Genomic DNA, 22501 nt, shown 5'->3' with positions numbered 1-22501 from the left:
TCAGACTCCCAGATTCAGGCTATACAACGAAGCTACAGTAATTAAGACAGTATGGTAGTGACCCAAAAACAGAAATATAGATCAAGGAAAGGATAGAGAGCCCAGAAATAAATCCACACACTTATGGTCAATTAATCTGCAACAAAGGAGGCAAGAATGCACAAAGAAGAAGAGGGAGTCTCTTCAATAAGTGATGCTGGGAAAACTGGACAGCCACCCGTAAAAGAATGAAATTAGAACATTCTCTAACACCATACAAAAAAATAAACTCAAAATGAATCAAAGACATAAATGTAAGGCCAGACACTATGAAACATAGGCAGAACACACTTTGACATAAATTGCAGCAGTATCTTTTTTAATCCACTTTCTAGAGTAACAAAAATGAAAATAAATGGGACCTAATCAAACTTAAAAGCTTCTGCACAGCAAAGGAAACCATAAACAAAACCAAAAGACAACCCACAGAATGGCAGAAAATATTTGCAAACAAAGTAACCTACAACGATTAATCTCCAAAATACACAAACAGCTCATGCAGCTCTGTGTCAAAAAAAAAAACAAGCCAATTGAAAAATGAGAAGAACTAAACAGACATTTCTCCAAAGACGGCATACAGATGGCCAACGGGTACATTAAAAGATACTCAACTTCACCAATTACTGGAGAAATAAATGTAGTTTATTATCTATAAACTCCAATCAGGTGTCACCTCAAACCCAAAATGGCCATCACCAGAAAGTCTACAAACAATAAATGCTGGAGAGGGTATGGAGAAGAGGGAACCCTCCTCCACTGCTGGTGGGAAGGTAAATTGTTACAACCACTATAGAGAACCCTTTAAAATCTAAAAATAGAATGACCATATGATCCAGGAACCCCACTCTGGGACATATATCTTGAGAAAACAATAACTCAGAAAGATAAGCGCACCCCAGTGTTCACTGCAGTTCTGTTCACAATAGCAGATGGGTGGGTGGAGATGTGGGACATGCATACACTGGAATATCACTCCGCTCCAAGAATGGATGCAGCAGTGCCGTCTGCAGCAACAGGGATGGGCCCTGAGATGATGACACTGAGTGAAGTCAAAGACAAACACATGTTATCAGCCATATGTGGAATCCAAGGTTTTCACAAAGAGATGCAAATGAACTTACTTACAGAGCAGAAATAGACTTAAAAGTATCGAAAACAAACGTGTGATTACCAAAGGGGAAAGGTGGTGGGGAGGGATGAATCAGGAGCTTGGAATGAACACACACACACCCACACTGCTATGTATTATTAATAACAGATAACCAACAAGGACCAAGTTCTCCTGTGCTATGCACAGGAAACTACTCAATGTTCCATGACACTCTATGTGAGAAAAAAATGATGAAAAAATAATGAACGTATGTATAATTGAATCACTTTGCTATACACCTGAAACGAACATTTTAAAGTGACTATACTCCAATAAAATAGTGATTTTTAGCAATGCAGCATCCTAACCCACCTGTGCATCTTTTAAGTGTAGAGTCTGGTGGCATGCAGTCTCACTGTTTTGCAGCGGTCACCATTATCCATCTCCAGAACTATTTGTACCTTCAGAGCTGAAACTCTGTAACCAAACAGTAACTCCCCATTCCCTCTCCCTTAAGCACCTAATAATCTTTCAAATAGTGATACTTTGTCTCTCTAGGAAAAAAAAAAAAAGAACCCAGCTGAGTGATGGGAAACTCCACACCAGAGACCCTCCATTTCTGTGTTCCTCACTCCCTCCTCTTTGGCCTCTGCCACGACAGAGGTGATCACCAGTTCGCTCAGCTCTGGACTCTGTATCTCTGCCTGGCTTCATAAATATTCACTAATTAATGAATATATTATCTTAGCTTTCTTAATAACCGAGCCTGTGAAGTATTTACTTTTATCAAGATAAGGAAACAAAAGCCCAGAGTTAAGAAAAGTGCCTGTGGTTACACAATTAGTGGTGCTGAGATAGAATCAGCATCATCCGATGTAAAAGGTGACGCTCTTTTCCTCACTTCTCAGTCTCTCCAAATCAGCATCCCCTGAGACACAGCCAGCCCTCACATGCATGATCGCTTTAGTCGGCTCCTCTTGAAACATCAGAATATCTGGCCGTCCTATGTGGCAGCACCTATATTATGTCAAGGGCTTTGCGATTGATCTCCTGGGAGACACTACAGTCAACTCTCAGCAGCAGAGTGATTTTTTAAATACAGAAAACTGATCCTCTCACCCCTCACTCAGCTCAGAGTTCCCCAGTGGCTTATCTCACCGAGTAAAACCCAAGACCTTTGTATTAGTTTCCTGTGGCTGCTGTAAGGATTCTGAGAAGGGTCAGGGTGTCTGCAGGGCTGCGCAGTCTCTGGGGGCCCTAGAGGAAAAGCTGTTTTCTTGCTCCCTGGAGGCCTACCCACATTCTTTGACTTGTGTCTGCATCACTTCAGCCTCTGCTTGCATCATCCTGCCTTCTTCTCTGACTCTCACGTATGTGTGTGTGTGCCTTATCCGCTCAGGTGTGTCTGACTCTTTGTGACCCCAAGGACTGTAGCCTGCCAGGCTAATCTGTCCATGATATTCTTCAGGCAAGAATATTGGAGTGGGTTACCATTTCCTTCCCTTACCTCCCTCTTACAAGGATCCTCACTGTTAAAATGAGTCCACCTGAGTAATCCAGGATAACCCTCCTGTCTCAGCATCCTTAATCACATTTGCAGCATCGCTTTTGCCCTGGAAGGTCACTATCTGCAGGTTCCTGGGATTGGGAGGTGGCTGGCCTTGGGGGCAGGGGTTCGTCTGCCCACTGCACCCTTCGGTGGTCTGTGAACCCCGTGTAATCTGCAGGCACCTTTCCAGTCCCCGTTCTAGGAACCCCCTCTGCTCCTTACTGTGCTTTTCTCAGGTGGGCCTTTGCACTGGCTGTTTCCTTAACCCAGAAAGCTCTTACCCCAGGTCACCATGCAGCATGCTCCCTCACCTACTCCAGCCGTTTGTTTAAACATCCCCTTCTCTGTGAGGCCTGCCTGGACCACCTTATTTAAAACCACAACCCATTCCCACCTCTGGCATTCCTAACATCCCTCACCCAGCGCCATTCTCTCTCAGCAGTTCTTACTCTCCAACATGCCATGCTGTTCACTCTGTTCTCATCTGTCCCCTGACCACAAAATGTCAGCTCCACAAGGGCAGGGATGTCTGCCCATTCTGTGTACCAGTGTAGCCCAGGTGTTTCAGCAGCGCCTGGTACAGGGTGAAACGAGCCAGGAAATGAACCAATGACAGAGTGAAATGAAGATCCAGGGTGGGTGCCAGGCTGTGGGCAGGCCAGCATAAAAAGAGGACAGGTGCCCATGCTGATGAGCAGTGCACACCACAGCTTGTCATCTGCCAGGCACAGGCTGAGCGCTCAGTGCTCACCAGCACCCTCTGAGATCAACGTTGGGATCACCATCCCCATCTTACAGACAGAAACCGCAAGACAAAGAGGTTAAGTAATCAGCTGGGGTGCAAACCTAAGCCCTCAGCCTCAGAGCCCTCATCTTTACTGCATTAGAACCCACAGTGTATCCCTGATTCTAATTTCTCTGAGACTCTTTCCCATCATCTCCTCATGTCAGAAACCTGGGCTGTTTTCCTGATGACAGATGCCTGCCTCTAGGATGGAGGATGGAGTTATAAAGAGAAGGGTATACATGCAGGCAACTACCAGGATCAGTCCTGGAGTTTGGTCATTTTAAGCCCCAGAAAGCCCATCTACCTACAGTAGAAAGTCTACCCTTTCATGCTATTGTTTGACATAATGCTGAGCCCCATGAAAGCCTATAGTCTCTGCCCACCTCCACCCCCTCGACTGGCTCAGGGAACCTTGCTACTCTCACATTCCCTCCTCATCCCCACCAGTCACCAGTTTTAGCAAGTGGGAGCAACACAGTCTGTGAACAGTTTGCATACTTGAGCAAACTAACACAAGAGGCTGTGGGGAAAAGACGCCCAGGTGAGGGCACAGGGGACTTGGAAGACAGTGGCGGCTCACAGTCTCCCAGCAGGTCAGCTGGGCCAGGCTGGATGGGATGAATGGACTCTGTCGGGAACACTTGAATTATTTGTGACGTAAAAGAGGGCTCAGGGAGCTAGCACAGACAGAAATCAAATCAACTCTTGTTTCCACAGACAGGCAGGCTGGCTGGCAAGCCAGAAAAGGACCCTGGTTTAAGCAGTTGGTGGCCTTTCCTGAGCCCTCTGCTCTCACCCCCTCACTTGCTCCAGACCCACTGGGAAGCTGAACCTGAAGAGAACGCTAGCTCATTTGTTACTCAGTTATTCTAGAATGTCTCTAGAGCGATGGTTTCACTTCATCCTCACAGCAGTTCCGACTGATGAGAACATCATGTCCATTCTACAGATGGGAAGGCTGTGACTACAAGGTCCCCAAGGTCACAGGAGGGTGACAGGCAAGGCCTGAACCTGCTGCTGGCTGCTTCCAAGTCACTGTGTTTCCTGGGTGCTCTGTTATACCAGCAAGATTCTGAATTGCTGCTGTAGATAACTCAGGTGCCTTTTAAGAGTTCTGCATGCCCAAAACATTCTAGTAGGCTTGTGAATAATTTCGAAGGGGTCATGGACAAAGGCAGGTGGGCCAGTCAGTATTTTTCAGAGAAACAGAACCATAGGATGATTAGATGGCTGGATAGTGACTTTAAGGAACTGTGATGGTGGCAAGTCTGAAATTCAGAGAGCAGACCAGCAGGCTGGAGATGCAGGCAGGATTCCTGTTCTACAGTTTGTGGGTAGAATTCCTTCTTTCCCAGTAAAGCTCAATTTTTGCTCTTAAGGCCTTCAACTGCTTGGACGAAGCCTACCCACATTATCAAGGGTAAGGGTTTTTACTTGATCCTAAATGTTAATCACAGCCATGAGATACCTTCATGGCAGCATCTGGCGGATTATTTGACCAACCAGCTGGGCACCACAGCCCAGCCTAACTGACACATAAACAAACCATCAGGAGCGGCCACCATCAAGCAGCCAGCGCCTAGTACGTACCAGGCGCTGCCCCAAGCATTTCTGTATGCAACGCGCGCCTTTTCTCATCAGAATGCTTTACATGTGCATGAACCCTGGACGCAGAAGGGCCCAAGTGACTTGCCCCAGCAGAGTGATGGAGTCAGGGCCAGAAACCAAGCTGCCTAGTTACTACCGCACCAGACTGCCCTCCAAAATCTTCAGCTGAGGGGCTGCCTTGGTGGTCCAGTGGCTAGGACTCCCTGCTCCCAGTGCAGGAGGCCCAGGTTCGATCCCTGGTTAGGGAACTAAATCCCACATGCTGCAACTAAAGATTCCACGTGCCGCAAGGAAATCAGAGCCTGTGTGTGCCACAACTAAGACCCGGTGAAGCCAAATAAGTAAAAATACTGTTTTTTAAAAATCTCCAGTTTGAATGCTCTAGATTAACTAGTCTCAGAGAGGTGAATAACAGGCTCCAGAGCTGTTCAGCCTGTCAGAGCTGGCTCCAGGACGCAGGTCTCTTGGCCGTGGGCCAGCCTTCCCACTTCACCATCCCCCTTCTGCTCCTGGAAGAGCCTGCACTGGAGACATTCTGTCCCCTCCTGGACTCACTTTCTAGTAAAAGTGGTCATAGACCATGCCACTCAAGGTGGTCAGCAGGCCAGCCAAGGGGGGAGGTGCTGGCTGGATATACTGGTGCAGGAAAGCCCAGGCTGCCGTTACCAGCTCAGGGAACAGATGTTCTCAGAGTCAGCGCCCTGAAACCACTTTGTTGCTGAAACAGCTTCTTAATAAGAACCATTCAGGACATCGATATGAAAGCCTCCTGGAACTGAGGTTGAAACGAACCTATCTAGTGACAAATCCGTCTCCGTGGCACTTCGTGTTTCAGCGAGATTAAATGGAATTTACAGAAAGCACTCCAGAATCTCATGCTGTCTATGCAGAGGGAAATAAGCTTGCTTAGGACTCAGTTTTTGGGCGGCCTGCTGCTGACTGGGCCTGCTTACTATGGACCTTGCAGTGTATCGGTTGTTTGGTTGCAAGCAACAGAAACCAATGCTGGACGCTTAATTAAAATGAAAAGAAATCAAAGGGGAAGCATAATTGCTGAGTGGTTTATCTTATGGAATCAAAGTAGGATTCAGAAAACTAGTCCTTGAGACCATAAGTAACCCGTGGCAGCTCTGGGCCCCTGTGCAGCAGAAATTCAGAGACCTCTGGAGTGCTGCCTGGTGTTAGCACAAGTGAGCTCTGTGGTCTCCAGCCTCTGCAGCTGTTCAGATTTCCAAGAGTGAGAAACTGATTTAAAACCTTAGTGTCTGCCCCTGAACACCTGGTCAGGGCTTCACATAGGGCAGCATAGCTCAGGGCTGCCCCTGTGTACAGGGACCATAAGAAGGGGAATTATCTTCTATTCCAAAAAGTGGCTTCTAGAGACTTCCCTGGTGGCCCAGTGGCTAAAGCTCCATGCTCCAAGTGCTGGGAGTCCGGGTTCGATCCCTGGTCAGGGAACTAGATCTCCCATGCAGCAACAAAGATCAAAGATCCTGCATGCCTCAACTAAGACATGGCACAGTCAGAGAAATAAAATTTTTTTTTTAATTTTTGAAGAAGTGGTTTCTATAATAACCTTAATTGTAACAGCAATTTGAGGTTTATCTAGAGACACCCACATTCATGGACATCTGTAACTGTTGTGTATGTGTGCACACTTCGCCGTTCCCTTTGTTGTTCAGCCCTCCCAGCCTCCCACTCCATTTCTACAGCAATCATATCTTCACATGATTAGCTGCAAGTGCGATCTTGAGCCCTAGTTTAGTGATCCTTGCCCTTGGGCTTTTAGCATCCTGAAACACCTTAGATGAGAATGTCAGCATCAGACAGGAAGAGACTTTGGAGGTGGTGGTCTGTATTTCCAAGCAGAGTGCCTGGCACATAGTAAATGCATGGTGACTGGTGAAGGAATAGCGACCACCCATCAGTGCTGGAATATCTTCCCTCCCTCTAGGGGCTTTGCCATTTTGATCCAGGGATATTCTTTAGACCCATATGTCCCATCCCTAACACCCGTGGCAATAAATAAGATGCATGCCTTTCCTGGGTCTCCCAGGTTGCTCAGTGGTAAAGAATCCATCTGCCAAGCAGGAGATGAGCATTCGATTCCTGGGTAGGGAAGATCCCCTGGAGAAGGAAATAGCAACCCACTCCAGTATTCTTGCTTGGGAAATCTCATGGACAGAGGAGCCTGGTGTGCTGCAGTCTATGGGGTCACAAAGAGTCAGACACAACTTAGCAATTCAACAACAACAACGTATCTTTCCTGGAGGAAAGGTAACAAGCCCCCAGTCTGCCAATGTCCAGCATAAGGTTGATACGAAAGAGAATGTCTGATCACAGGCCAGGGAACCTTAGGTGTTTGTATAGAGGCATTGCTTAGAGAAAGACAAGAGGAATGCAGGCCAGAACAGGCTGACTCAGACCTCTGATCCTCCAACTGGCCAAGGGTAGCTCACCCAGATTCTATCTTGGCATCATCCTTTACAAATCTGTCTTGAAACAGTGATGTGAGGGTCGTATATCATTTGGTATATACTTAACTGAAACATAATTATAGAGTGAACTGCAAATGATACTTGAAGAATGCTCATGTCAACTTCCAGTCCGTTTCAACCACACTCTTGCACTGAGAGCTGGTGAGACCCCCTTCACCAAGAGTGGTTCCGAGAAACCCCTCCTTATCTTGACCTGGTCCAGATTCCCCCTCATCTGTGGCTACCGAACCCTGCTGCTCTTCTTTTTTGGATTGCTTCTCTGTTCGTGTCCCATGCTGGCCTGGGCTTACAAGTTACTTCCTTACACAAGTTACTGCTCCTTGCAGACCAACCTGGCCTGCACACACAGGCTCAAAGTTCTATTGAGTAAAGTTACTTTAAGTAAGAAGCAGTTGTATTGCTCTGGATGACTGCTCCTTATAGCATTTTTGCGAAATACCTCGTGTTACTCCAAGGGAGAATTCTTTCTCTGTCTCAGAGATAACGAGCATCTCAGGCTGGCCTGAGACCCGAGGGTCAGTAATCTGAGCGGGAAGCCGGCATGAAGTATCACAGCCATGGCCAAAGAGATGCCTGGGAATGGGACGGCACTGCAGCATAATGGGGACTGTTTGCCGTGTGCCCGCTACGCCTGGCAGTACTAGTGTTTCTGGTACCTTGTCCAGTTTCCGCAGCAGCTCAGCAGGGAGATATTATTGCCCCATTTTGAGGAGGAACCTGAGGTCATGAGAAACTGAATTACTTGTAAAATATGACAAGACACCTAAAGTGAAGAGCCAGGCTTTTAAGTCCTATCTGTGGTTCATTACAGCCTCATGCACCGTGACTTTTCTCTCTTTCAAATGATGGCCTCAGAGCTGGCTCCAGGCAGACAAGTCCAGAAGGCAGGAGCTGGGTCTTGGAGGGACAGAAGGCAGGAGTGAGTGAGAGGATGGCGGGGGCCAGAGCTCTGACATGTTGTGTCAGGCGAGTTTGAAGGCTTAGCATCAGAAGGAGTCCAAGGAGTGAAGAGTCCCAGAGATGGGACCACAGATGCCCAGGTTGGCAATCATCTCATCAGCGTTGTGTCCAGCTCTGCTTGTGGCCAGTGATGCATCAGGCGTGCGGCCAGCCCAGGGGACCCAGCAAGCAGGCTGGTCTCCACACCTTGTGGATACCTGGTCTCTTGGCTTTTACACTTGGCTCTGACAGGGGCACACACTGCGAATGTGCAGCCCCTCTGCTCCCTCTCCAGAAAGACTCCGCCTTCTGGCCCAGAGACAGCCAGGCTCCTGAGTGCTGCTGGACAAGCTTCCAGGCCTCCCCTAGGTCTTGGATTCCCTTATGTTTAAACTGAGAGGCCGCCCCTGGCTTTCTCTACGACCCCTCCTTGTACCAGCCACCTCCCCGCCCTTGCATGGGGCAGCCTCTACCTGCCATTACAGGGGCCCTGTCTCTCTGCCTGCCCTCTCTCCAGGAAGTCTGTCATCCAGCTGGACCTCGCCAACACCAAGAAGGCCATGATCGTCCCCGCGTTTGAGACACTGCGCTACCGGCTCTCCTTCCCCAAGTCGAAGGCAGAGCTGCTCTCGATGCTAGACATGGGGACCCTCTTCACGTTCAGGTGAGTGGCCCTCACTGCCACCCCCTGGGAGAGGGGGAGCCCAAAGTCGTCCTCGCTCCTGGGAAACCAGAAGCCAGAGGAGCTGCTGGCCTAGACGGTTGTCATTGGCATTAGACCATTTTAAGGCCACAGAAGCACTGCTGGCCCAAACTGTGTGCTTGGCATAATTCTTTCTCTTCCCACGTGCCATGTGCTTTTCATGTGATTGACCTGGAGGGCTTCCCTGGTGGCTCAGTGGTAAAGAATCACCTGCCAATGCCTGAGACCTGGCCTTGATCCCTGGGTGGGAAGATGCCCTGGAGGAGGAAATGGTAACCCACACCAGTGTTCTTGCCTGGGAAATCCCATGGACAGAGGAGCCTGGCAGGCTACAGTCCATAGGGTCATGAAGAGTTGGACACAACTTACCAATGTGAGAGAGAGAGTTCGCCCTGTGTACCCAGACGGAAAGGACAGGAAGGCTGGGTAGGGTGGTCAGCCTCTCTCTTTCCACTTTAATCAGCTGATGTGCTGCCGCTGTCTGTAGGGTGGTCAGCTTCTTTCTTTCCCACTTGAATCAGCTGATGTGCTGCCCCTGTCTGTAGGGTGGTCAGCCTCGCTCTTTCCACTTTAATCAGCTGATGTTCCGCCCCTGTCTGTAGGGTGGTCAGCCTCTCTCTTTCCACTTTAATCAGCTGATGTTCCACCCCGTCTGCTGACTCTGACTTCTCCTTTTGGTTTGCTCGTCCATTCACTCGTTTGATCAGTGGGCTTCGTCACATTAGGGCCATGGTGGCCATCTCTCGTTTTCTTTTCTTGTGAGCGGTCTGTTCTCTGAGGTCCTCAGGCCTGGGATGGGCAGCAGTAGTAGCTTCAACAGCTAAAGGCATCCAGGTGACTCCAAGATTGCATACAGCAGTGTGGCAGCTGTCTGTCCTGTTGCCCGAGTGACAGTTTCAAACAAATCCCTCATTTCCCTGACTTCCTAGAACCCTCAGTCCTCCAGAAACATAGCAGAGGAGCTACCCATCCCCCTGTCCAAAGGGCCAGGAAGTCTGCACGATGGCACAGATGCAGATGGCTTTTGTCCCCAGGGACAGACTGCAGCATTAAGGGGAGCACCCCTGGGTGAGCAGGAATCCTGCTCGGTCTCCTGATTGTAAGAGAGAGCCATGCCCACCTTCTGCTCCCATTTTAAAGTAAAGCCTCCCTTTTAAACAGTATAAACACTTTCTTTGAACTAAAAAAAAAAAAAAACCACGTGCGTGCTCAGTCACTTCAGTCGTGTCTGACTCTTTGCGACCATATGGACTGTAGCCTGCCAGGCTCCTCTGTCCCTGGGAATTCTCCAGGAGAAAATACTGAAGTGGAAAAAAAAAAAAAATACTGGAGTAGTTTGCCACGCCCTCCTCCAGGGGATCTTCCCAACCCAGGGATCAAACCCACACCTCTTATGTCTCCCACACTGGCAGGTGGGTTCTTTACCACTGGCACTACCTGGGAAGCTCCCCCAAAACATACATTTCTATGCAATCTGAATTTTGCTGAAAAGATCCTAATAATAATTTAGGTTTTTATACCACTGTTAAGTTACTAGAAGTTTCTAGAAGGTTTTCTCAAGCAAACATTATTTTGTGAAGATAACTTTATGAGATAGGTTATTCATGCAACAATTCAGAAGAGCTCCCTTTTCACCTCTCATACAGATAAAGGAATTGAGGAGTGGAGTGAAGGATGGGGAAGCCTGGTGTGCTGCACTCTATGGGGTCACAAAGAATCAGACACAACTTAGCAACTGAACAACAAAGCATGAGCTGGGCACTGGGATCAGCTCATTTAATCCTCACAACAAATCCATGAGATAGATATGCTATCCCCATTTTACACATGAACTTGAGGCTCTGAGAGGCTACATAACTAGCCCAAGCCACAGAGCCAATACATGACAGAGCTTGGATTCAGCCCAGGTCTAAAAACCACAGAGCCTGGGCTCTTAACCAAAATACCATCAGACCACTGGTCAAGTCCTGAATTTACTTACCGGCGTCTGAAAATGCAGGCAGAAGTGGAGACTTTGGAGTCCGTAGCCTCATGGCTGTGTGTGTGCTCAGTCACTCAGTGGTGCCTGGCTCTGAGACCCTGTGGACTGTGGTCCTCCAGGTTCCTCCGTCCATGGGATTTTTCAGGCAAGAGTACAGAAGTGGGTTGCCATTTCCTACTCCAGGTGATCTTCCCAAAGGCTGATCACCTGGCAAGTCTCCAAAGCACCCCTCCTTCCAAATCCCCAGGTTATTTAAGAACTCATTTCAAGGCCAAGTCCAAGGGCCTGAGAGCTGGGAGAGGTGGGGGTTGGCCTGCTGTGTCCGTGATTGCTGCTCTGGCCAAGAGCTTGCAGGCCATCATGCCAAGTGCTGAATTACAAACCTTCCTTCCAAGAAACTGCTTTGTCACCTTCCCTCCAAATGAACTCTTAAACCTCCTAGCCGCTGAAATCTACTCCCAACAGCACCTGAACTAATAATAAGTCATGCTCAGGTCTACCCGTCCTCCAGGACAGTGGTTCTGAGCGTGGTCCCTGGACCAGTAGCATCAGTACCCACTGGGAACTTGTTAGAAGCACCAAGTCCCAAGCCCCACCCCAAGCCCTACTGGATCAGAAACTCTGGGGGTGGAATCCAGCAATCTGACTGTTAAGTAGTCCTCCAGGGGATTCTGATACACATGCCAGCTGGAGAACCTCTGCTCAACGCAGAGTGCCCGGAGTTTCTTCTAAGCAGCATCCCACAAGGTGGACGCAGGAAATGTCTCTCATCACTGTTTTTTGTTTTTTTCTTTTTTTTTTTTTTTTGAGACTAATGGTGGTGGTCTCAGAAAGCAAGTTCTGGAGACCACTGTCTACTGGTGTGACAGTAGGTTTCCTGGGGCATTTTCTGAAGCTTTTCTTTCTAGAATCTTCTTTTCCTCGGGCCCCATCTGCTGCTTCACTGGCTCTCAGCTCCCATCTCTTTTAGCATCCAGAGACATATTCCTGCCCCACTAGCTGGCTTCTGTCGTAGGTGCCTCTCAGGTTTTTAGATTTCTCTTTCAACTTAGTGTATAGGCCCCGCTGACTACTTGTTCTAGATACAGGCCAGAGAGTGTGATGACAGTGATATAAAAAGAGGTAACTCAGCATAGTTAACTCAAACCTTAACCTGATGAAAGGTCCTATCCCTTGAACCAGGCTGCCTAGGTGTGCATCCCTGATCTACCTACTGCTATTTGTAACTTGATATTGGGTATATTATGAGAACTTACAATTATGGGTAGGACAGTATAACCAGCTTAAGTGCTTACTAGAGCTTATTATCATTATTATTGTTGTTGTTCAGCTGCTAAGTCATGTCCAACTCTTTGACCTTATGGACCATAGGCTTCCAGGCTCCTCTGTCCATGGGATTCTCTAGGCAAGAATCCTGGAGTGTGGTGCCATTTCCTCCTGCAGGGGATCTTCCCAACCCCGGGATTGAACCTGCATCTCTTCCATCTCCTGCACTGGCAGGTGGGTTCTTCACCACTAGCGCCACCCATGGTTATATTCATTTCTATTGCTATATAACAAATTACCACAAGTTTAGAAGCTCAAAACAATACAAATTTATTATCTCACAGTCATTTTCTGAGGGTCAGAGGTCCAAGCATGGAATGCCTGGATTCTCTGCTTATGGTTCTCATTTGGCTAAAATCAGTGTGGGGGAGGCTGCAGTTGTCCCTAGAGTGTGTGGTTCTCCAGGCACACTGCTTGCTGACAGGATTCCTTTCCTTGTGATTGGAGGACTGAGGTCACCATTTACCCACAGGCTTTTTGCCACATGACCCCCATAGGCAGCTCACACATGGCTTTTTGCTTTCTTCCAAACCCAGATCTAAAGGTTCATATGATTAGGTCAGGCTCACTCCCGTAGTCTCAAGTCAACTGATTAGTAACCATAACTGCATCTACAAAAATCCTTCTTGCCATATAATGTAACATAATTGCAGGAGTGATATCACGCTCATAGGTCCTGCCTCAAGCGGAAGGACATTGTACTAGGGAAGGGTCACCAAAAGTCATCCCAGATTTCTGCCTTCCACTTCCTGTTTCAGACTAACCTGCTGTTCCATATAAATGACAGACAGCAATCCAGAAAGTCATGTACCTTTTCATAGTGATAGCCTCTTCATTAGTGAAGGCTGTATTGGATTGGTCAACAAGTTCATTCAGGGTTTTCCTTAAGATGTTATGGAAAGCCCTGAACACACTTTTTGGCCAACCCAAGGGGCTTCCCCGGTGGAACAGCAGTAAAGAATGTGTGTGCAATGCAGGAGGCGCAGAGACACAGGTTTGATCCTTGTGTCAGGAAGATTTGCTGGAGAAGGAAATGGCAACCCACTCCACCATTCCTGCCTGGAAAATCCCAAGGACAGGGGAGCCTGGTAGACTACAGTCCATGGGGTCTCAAAGAGTCAGACACGGCTGAGCACATGAGCACAAGGGTAGAAAAAAACAAACAAAAAAACTAGGAATTCAGGGAAAATATATTTCAACATTAATTACTTGGTCTTGGTCAAGCTGCTCAACCACTCTAACACTAAAAAAATATGTAAGGGGCTGTCTCTGTTGCTGTAGGGCTTCCCTGGTAGCTCAACTGGTAAAGAATCCACCTGCAGTGCAGGAGACCCTGATTCGATTCCTGGGTCGGGAAGATCCACTGGAGGAGGGATCGGCTACCCACTCCAGTACTCTCGGGCTTCCCTGGTGGCTCAGTTGGTAAAGAATCTGCCTGCAGTGTAGAAGACCTGGGTTCAATCCGTGGATTGAGAAGATCCCTGGAGAAGGGAACAGCTACCCACTCCAGTATTCTGGCCTGGAGAATTCCATAGACTGTATAGTCCATGGGGTTGCAGAGAGTCAGACATGACAGAGCAATTTTCACTTTTGTTGCTATAGCAAAGTACTACAAACTGGGTGGTTTAAAATGACAGAAACTTATCCTCACCATTCTGCAAACCAGAAGTCCAAAATCGAGGTGTTGTTGGTAGTTCCTTGCTTCCTCCAAAGGCTCAAGGGCAGATTTCTTTCTTGCCTCTTTCTAGCTTCTGGTGGTTGCCAGTAATCCTTGGCATCCCTTGGCTTGGAGGTGTCTCACTTCATCTCTGCCCACGTCTTCACATGGAATTCCTCCTGCATATCTCTGTGTCCAAAATTTCCTCCTTTTATAAGGACTTTGGATTAGAGACCACAACAATCCACTGTGACCTCCTCTTGACTTGATTACATCTGCAAAGATCTTCTCTCCAAATAGGTTGCATTCATGGATACTAGGGGTCAAGACTTGAACATAGCTTTGGCCAGGGTGGAGGGGAAGGCGAGGAATGGGGACAAAAATTCAACCTACCACAAAGACTATATCAGCATATACCTCTTCATCCTCCAGACCAGCATTTGGAAACCTCTGCTTCCTTCCCCTCCACCAATGGCTTTTCTCCTTGTGTCCCAGGTACCATGTCTGGACAAAAGGCCATGCACCCACAAACTTCGCCAAGTGGCGGACTGCCACCACGCCTTACCGGGTTGAGTGGGAGGCCGATTTCGAGCCGTATGTTGTTGTGAGACGGGACTGCCCTGAGTACGACCGGAGGTTTGTGGGCTTTGGCTGGAACAAGGTGGCTCACATCATGGAATTAGATGCGCAGGTGAGAAGAGTAGAATGTTATGGCCCCAGTACTGTGGGGGCAGTAGGGGGGTGGGGAGGGGAGGCCTGCACCTCAGAGCTGAAAGGCCCTTGGAGATAAGAAGGCAGGGACTCAAGAAGGAACAATATGTGCTCACGGTCCTAGAGGAAGAATGTGACAGTACTTGTTCTCAGCTCTGTTGATTCCTAATCCATTTTTCTTTCTCCTCCCTTGGGTGACAGTTGGGTTCCCAGCCAGGTCCCCAGCACATCTGAGTGTCCTGGAACAAACCATTTCACCCCCTCATCCTCATTCAACTGAGTGATGAAGATGAGTGAATGATGACCATTCATCACTCAGCCTTTGAATCATGTAACTGACACAGAGCATTCTAGGAATTCCGTATAAATGACACAAAACATGCAGATAAGGTGCAGCTATTCTACCCCATAACTAAAGGAGTGATTTTCAGGCTGTGTTTAATCATGAAACCCTTTCATTCATTCAGCTAATACTTATTGAGCACCTGCCTCAAAATCGCCTACAGAATTCTATAGGTTAAACCAGAGGTCTGCAAAGCTTTTCTCCAAAGGACCAGATAGTAGATTTAGGGAGATTTGTGGGGCCGGTAAGTTTCTTTTCGAGCTCCTCAGTTCTGCCTTCGTAGTTCAGTTATAGACTGTATACTGTAGGTGTGACTGTGGTAGTAGTCTCAAGGGAGGAGAATTACTTTCACTTTATAGACGACAAAACTAAGGCTCAGAGAAGCCAAATAATGTACCCAGGGTCATGGAGACAACCTTGAACTAACTGCCCTCATCCACGCGGTGATGCTGTCCATGGTGCTGCCCTGGTACTGGTGTCATACAGGACTTCATTCCTTTGTTTAGTCAAGTAGCTGTCTGCTTGGGTGCTCATTGTACATCACTGGGGGACTCTTAGGGTCTCAGTCAGCTCTTGTCTGCTTCCAGGAGTATGAATTCATCGTGCTGCCCAATGCGTACATGATCCACATGCCTCACGCCCCCAGCTTCGACATCACCAAGTTCCGGTCCAACAAGCAATACCGCATCTGTCTCAAAACCCTGAAGGAAGAGTTTCAGCAGGACATGTCCCGCCGCTATGGCTTTGCTGCCCTCAAATATCTCACGGCCGAGAACAACAGCTAGCACCAGGAAGCCCACCATGAGCAACAGATGTTCTGCAGGGTGGGGAGAGCCACTTGCTGTTTGGGGCCCAGCCTTCAAACTCAAATTGAGCATCACCGTTTTGGTTTTTTATTTGTCTCTTTGGCCCAACTAAGCTGCCCTCATTATGGAGATCTGGGACAAGGATCTGGCCAACCCCGCTCTGGCCCATGATCCATCATTCCCAGAGCAGGGGAAATCACCCATCTACGCAGTCTCTCCAAGAATGGGACACAGAGGGTGAGAGGGAGCAAAGGGGTTATCCTTCCACAAAGCCACACAGCCAGGTCTTTGGGATGTTTTGTTTTTTTTTTTCCTTTTTCTTTTTTTTTTTAAAGGGAAGGCAGGGTGTTGGGGGTTATCCATCCCAGGAAATAAAAGCAAAAATGTCTCTTTATCAGAGAAAACTTTCTTCCTCGCCCTACAGTTTAACCATGTATCCAAAAGGAGGGCACGCCAATGATCGAACTATTGTACTTGACATTGTACTTGACAGGACCTGGAGGTAGGATCAGTTCGCTCCTTATCCTCAAGGTCACTCTTGTTTTGTTTCGGGGGGGGGGGAGTTGTTTGTTTGTTTTGAGTCTGGGAATCCCAAATAGAAAACCTGATCCTTTAAGGCTCCGAAGGAAAACCAGCTGCCTCAGCTAACATCCCTTGATCAGCAGTGGCTCAACCAAGAAGACAAGAGTCTTCAACCAATATTTAAACATGGGTAGCCTTCTTCATGATGGTCCTCAAGGCCCAATGACCTTAAATCCGAACTGTTCAGAATCCGGGGGCTACAGAGGACTGTGGGAGTGCAAAGACCAGCTATTGACAGCTGGTCTCGTTTTCTTTGGGCAGTGACTGAGTCACGGGGACAGGGCTTTAAATGGATGGTTTCTGTGCACGTGAAAGGTATGAACCTCTCAGGCCTTTAGAAGAACTTTCATTATTCAGTCCTGAAGATTCATGAGCCCGTTGGGAGAACTTTGGGAAGAATGTGTGGGGCTCCTCTGTGTTCCTGTCTGCTTTGCAGCGGCTGGGCCAAGGTCATGACCTCAGGCTCCCTTGGGGACCCATCCAAGGGTAGGCCAGCACCTTCACCATCACATAGACTGAGGGGACACTGGACTTTTTACCCATTTTCTTGAATCTTCAATATTAATGTTGTGTTTACATTGATGAGAACAAGAGTCAGGGCCCCACTCTCTGCCGGGCTGTTTGTATCGAGTTGCAGTGTGACCAGCAGGTGCTGCATCAATAAATGCAAGTACAGACTGTTTCTTCCTCACTCCCCTCCCACTCTCTTAAGGACCTGCTGGAGACACTTCAGTGTAGAAAGCAAAGTCGATAAATGGCAACTTTACACTTCTGTCCTCCCGTTGTGTTCACTCGTCATTTGAACTTGAACTCCTTTTTCTCCCCACCTGAGGTTAGATCTCATTTCACACTCACAACCTCAAAGCAGTTTCCCACTGTCCATTTAGCTTCCATCACAACATGGAAGCCAGGGGTTTTAGGTACCAGATGTGGGCTAGCAAGGTAAATCATGACTGCTGCTGCTAAGTCACTTCAGTCGTGGCCGACTCTGTGCAACCCCATAGACGGCAGCCCACCAGGCTCCGCTGTCCCTGGGACTCTCCAGGAAAGAACACTGGAGTGGGTTTCCATTTCCTTCTCCATTGCATAAAAGTGAAAGTGAAGTCGCTCAGTCGTGTCCGACTCTTAGTGACCCCATGGACTGCAGCCTACCAGGCTCCTCCGTCCATGGGATTTTCCAGGCAAGAGTACTGGAGTGGGGTGCCATTGCCTTCTCCAAAATTGTGGCAGTTTATGACAGTTATGAAATTATGAAACCCTGTGGCAACCGGATTTATGAGAGCCCCTCAGTGTGTTACGCACTCAAGTGTATTCGCTCAAATTTACTAAAAACTTTAGGAAGACTATTAAGACTAACTCTCACACAGATATGTTGGGTTGACCAAAAAAATTTTTCAGGTTTCTGGTACGATCTTATAGAAAAACCCGAACAAATTTTTTTAGCCAACCCAATATGTAAGTGCGTGTGTGTATTTATGTCTCAAGAGTGTGTTTGTGTGTATATGTATATATATCATGTACATATACTACATATATGCAGGATTTGTTATTATGAAAGTTATACATGAATATTGTAAAAAGTGAAACATCACAGAAGTATTCAAAATTCATGTTAAATCCCCATTTTCCACTGGTGCATGGGAGCCAGCTCATACAATCTCAGGAGAACTTACTGTGCACACCTCTTTCTTACTCCTGCGTTCAGTAACATCACATTTGTAGCATGAAATCATCTGTGACCATAGTATTTACACCATGGAAATCAGAAAAAAACACAAACCAGGGCACAAGAGCCCTGAGAGCTGGTTGTCAAACGTCTACTGGCACACCACACTTTCCTTTCCCTGTACACACACACAGTCTGTTTCTCTCAAACTTTCATATGCTGGTAGCTCTAATTCCTCAGTGCTGAAAATCAAATTGTAATTCCCTAAAACTTATTTTTTTAATTTTTCGTGGCCCTTGAATCATGCCCAGCCACCTTGCTTTCACTCGCATTTCTATGAGTATGGTTGTGTCTACATAATTTGTTATCCAAAGTGGGTCACACCTGAGAATGAAAGAAGGTGCTAATTACTTAGACACAATAGGTATAAATTGGGGGATGGTATTGCTTCACGTACACTGAATTTGTTAAAGCCAGAATCTGACACTCCATACCAGTAAGAGAAAAATCCTACTTTCCCCTAAGACAGGTCCTGACACTCTGAAGCCAATCTCACTTAAGGCTAGAGCTCAGATGTTGGCTGATGCCCAAGTTCAGCACAGAGACTGCCAGCCCAGTGGAGACTGAAGTCTGTAGAGCCAGCGGCGTGAATTCCCAGAGCTTATGTTGCAAGCAGCAGCTCATTGCCAGCCCCAGCTCCTGTGTGTGGAGCTGCAGCCACTTGGGCAGAAGCAACTGCTGCAGATGTCGATTCCTTCGTATCAGTTTCCTAGGGTAAAACAACCTTATAAATGGGGCACGCTGATGTTTTCATGCTTAAATAAGCCAATGCCGTCTTGGCTTTCAGCTGGGAGGAAGAAAAGGATTGTTTCATTCAGCCCCCATAATACTCAGTGTACAAGAGAGCTGAGATTTATTGAGTAACCACTGTGCAAGGACCTTTGGCATGTATGAGCTCATTGAAGCCTTGCAGCAAAACAGAAAAGTGGATATTACTGTTTATTGATGGGGAAACTGAGCTCTGGGAAATTAAGTAACTTCCCCAAATTCACATAGTCCATATATCACAATCAAAATTTAAAACCCAAGCCTACCTGTTGTTTAAATCCAAAGCCATGTAACCTGCAATGATGCTCTCTTCCCCAACAACAACAAAAAAAAAGAAATGTACTAAATATTGTCAGAGGGCCTTCCCTGGTGGTCCAGGGGTTAAGAATCTTCCTTTCAATGCAGGGGATCCCTGGTTGGGGAACTGAGATCCCTCATGCCATGGGGCAACTAAGTCCAAGCGCCACAAACTACAGAGTCCACATGCCACAACTAAAGAGAAGCCCCCACACCACAATGAAGAATCCATGTGCCACAACTTACTGACACAGCCATAAATAAATATTCAAATACTGACAGAGGATTTGAACCAATGGAATATTAAGAGATTCCTGATCCTTCACCATCCCTCCAATAATGCACACACCCTAGAGAGCATCCCTTTTTTAGATGCTCAAAAACTTGCAATGCTCACGGGCTTTCTGAAAATTCATCTGAAACAGGTCTGGGAAATCTATAACCATATATAGACAGCTGAGATCAACTCTACGAGGGCAGTAATTGATTCCCTGCACACTTCTCCTGGGTTATTTCCTAGATGGTGTGGCCCAGGTAGAAACACCTAAGTTTTCAGCTCCCCTTTGGACCTCACCAGCGTGCCACTTCAAGGTCATCTCTCCGAATGCCTTGAGCTGATTTACAGAGGACATATTTGCTGAATTGACTAATAGCGTCTTTGTACCCCATCATGAAAGGACAGACCCTACTTTAATTCTGTTCCTTTCAAAGACTCTACTGTCTTTGAGTTAAGGCTTCATTTGTGGTCACCAGGCCTTTAGGGAGCTCTGTGTTAGTGGAAGAAACGTGATTAAAATCCCCTCTCAGATGCGGCCCCTGCACCCTCTTGCTGAAGATAATAAGAGCTACCATTTACAGAGCCAAGACTTCTATGGGAGTTGGCACTGATGGGTCTTCACAGCAACATTATAATATAAGAAAGGTATTATTATCTCTATTATTTAGCTAATGGAACTGGTCCTGAAAGAAATTATGTTATTTACCTTAATTCACAGAGGTTGTTAAGGAGGTGCTGGAATTTGAATCAAAACCTAGCTGACATCTGAAACCCATGTTGTTCTACTCTACGCTGCTATCGCCTCCTAAGATATTGAAATCAGCTTGGCTGATGGGCTTATCCAGTTCCATTTTCATGTAGTTCATGACTGCATGCTTTTTTTTCCCTCTTGCTTTTTTAATCCGAAGGGTTTATTTTTCAGTCCAGTGTCAGTAAAGTTTAGGATAGTCAGTTATCTACCAAATGCATTCTAAGAAGTTTCAGATCCGGAGAATCTAGTATCAAAGATATACCTGTCTTTGTTTCCACTCATTTAACAAGAATGTTCTTAGTAAGTGTTCTCTAGTTTCAAGGGATGATTGATGATATCTGAAAGGAGACAGTGGGGCACCACAAAGATGTAGGGGTTCTCTTGTGAATATTTGATGGATTATTGGTTTATTACAACACAGTCAATAGTCTTCAGAGATAGCATCTTCTGGAATGCAGGAGTGTCAGTCAGTCAGTGGGAAAGTGTTTCTCACTTGGTTCTCAGGTACCAAGACTATCTGGTCAATGAGGCCGGACACTGCCACGAAATGATTGACAGGGCTTGCTCAGGAGAGACTCATCAACAGATTCCTGGGTAAGTAATGCTGCTGTGGTTCCAAAGGAAAGAAGGCAAGGCTGTGGTAGCATCTTTATCACTTCTTCTGTATTCCACACAACTGAGTATCGGCTCCATGATGGGCATGTGAATACCACAGTAAGCCAGGCACAATCTATTTTTGTGTCGCATAGAATCATCTAGTTAACTGAAATGTAAACAGACGATGCCAAGATGTTTCACCATATTACATTCATGGAAGTAGTTTATTTTTAAACTTACAGTGCAGAAGAGTGGCAAGAATAATACAAATGACTTTCGTATACCCTTATTTAGTTTCACCCATTGTTAACATTTGGCCACATATGCTTCATATCTCTGTCTATAATATTTTTTTCTGAAACATTGCAGAGTAAATTGCATATGTCATGCCCCTTACATCCCAATATTTTAGCACGTATTTTTTAAATAAAGACATTCCCATCTGTAACTGCAGTGCACTGATAAAATTTTAGCAGTTTAACACTGATGTAATACTATCATCTAACTCACAGCCTACATTTAAAGTCTGCCAGTTGTTCTAGTAATGTTTCGTATCAGTAACACTTTTAATGTCCATCCCTTACCTCCACCCCTGATCCCAAGACCCTGTCCAAGATACTACATTTTAGTTGCCCATAGTCTTTAAGGAGGAACACTTCCTGGTTCTTTTTTGTCCCTAACGACAAGGACATTTTTGAAGAGCACAGACAGTTGTCTTGCTAGCTTAGTGTTTTGAATGAGAGGTAGGTACACATATACAGGGCAATTTAGAAAATAGATATGTATATATATGTGACTTTTTTGAGTTCATTAATACTATATAGCACAAGATGTAACAAACATTTATGGCAGATGGTGCTGAAGAAGCTGGAACTCAGACGGCTCCCCACCAATTTGTACACGTGTGTGCTGCTGAGACGGTCACGTGAGTGGTGCCCTGTAGCAGAGCACGCTGTCACAGGACACTTCCTTCACCCCACTCTGCTGCCTTATCACCTGACAATGGAAGTGCTCCCTGCTTCAAGTTCTGTAGCAACTTTTAAGATATAGCCACTAATTGAAATACTGTGTGTGTTCTGATGAGTGCATGTTATATGCAGATATAAATGTGAGCCTTTGGGAGTTTTTCAGCTTCCCAGATCTATAAGAAAAAAGGTAAAACAACAATTCTAGACCTTTCCCTGACTTCATTATATATGAGCCCACATTATCTATCTCACTAATGTTTCCACTCTCCCCAAGGATTATTTAACATTTAGGTAGAACTGAGCAACTTGATTTTCTTCCCAAGAATATTATGATAAATATTTAGTATTCAGACCTTTCATGGATTAGAAACTAGGTGAGAGAAGACACTTACCCCCATGACACTAACACCCATGAAAGAAAAGGGCCAAGAGCTCTCTTTGTGTAGACTGGCTTAGCAATCTGGCCTCAAAACAAAGAGCTGCCCCTCAGAAGTCTCA

At 46.6% G+C, this 22501-nt stretch overlaps 1 protein-coding gene across 2 annotated transcripts in view; it reads left to right on the top strand.

The window, feature by feature from the left end:
• LARGE1 (LARGE xylosyl- and glucuronyltransferase 1) overlaps window positions 1-17397 on the top strand; it is a 609955-nt gene extending 592558 nt beyond the window's left edge. Inside the window, exons 12-14 of one of the 2 annotated variants that reach the window (XM_018048226.1) lie at window positions 9028-9174; window positions 14673-14868; window positions 15819-17397. In XM_018048226.1, coding sequence (XP_017903715.1) covers window positions 9028-9174; window positions 14673-14868; window positions 15819-16016 — 541 coding nt within the window. In that variant the 3' untranslated portion in view covers window positions 16017-17397. The remainder of the gene's footprint in view (window positions 1-9027; window positions 9175-14672; window positions 14869-15818) is intronic. The other variant, XM_018048227.1, reaches the window with a different exon arrangement.

Source organism: Capra hircus, chromosome 5 (assembly GCF_001704415.2).
Source record: "Capra hircus breed San Clemente chromosome 5, ASM170441v1, whole genome shotgun sequence".
Taxonomy (NCBI): domain Eukaryota; kingdom Metazoa; phylum Chordata; class Mammalia; order Artiodactyla; family Bovidae; genus Capra; species Capra hircus.
The sequence above is the reverse complement of the archived record's forward strand: the minus strand, read 5'-3'. Positions and strand labels throughout refer to the sequence as shown.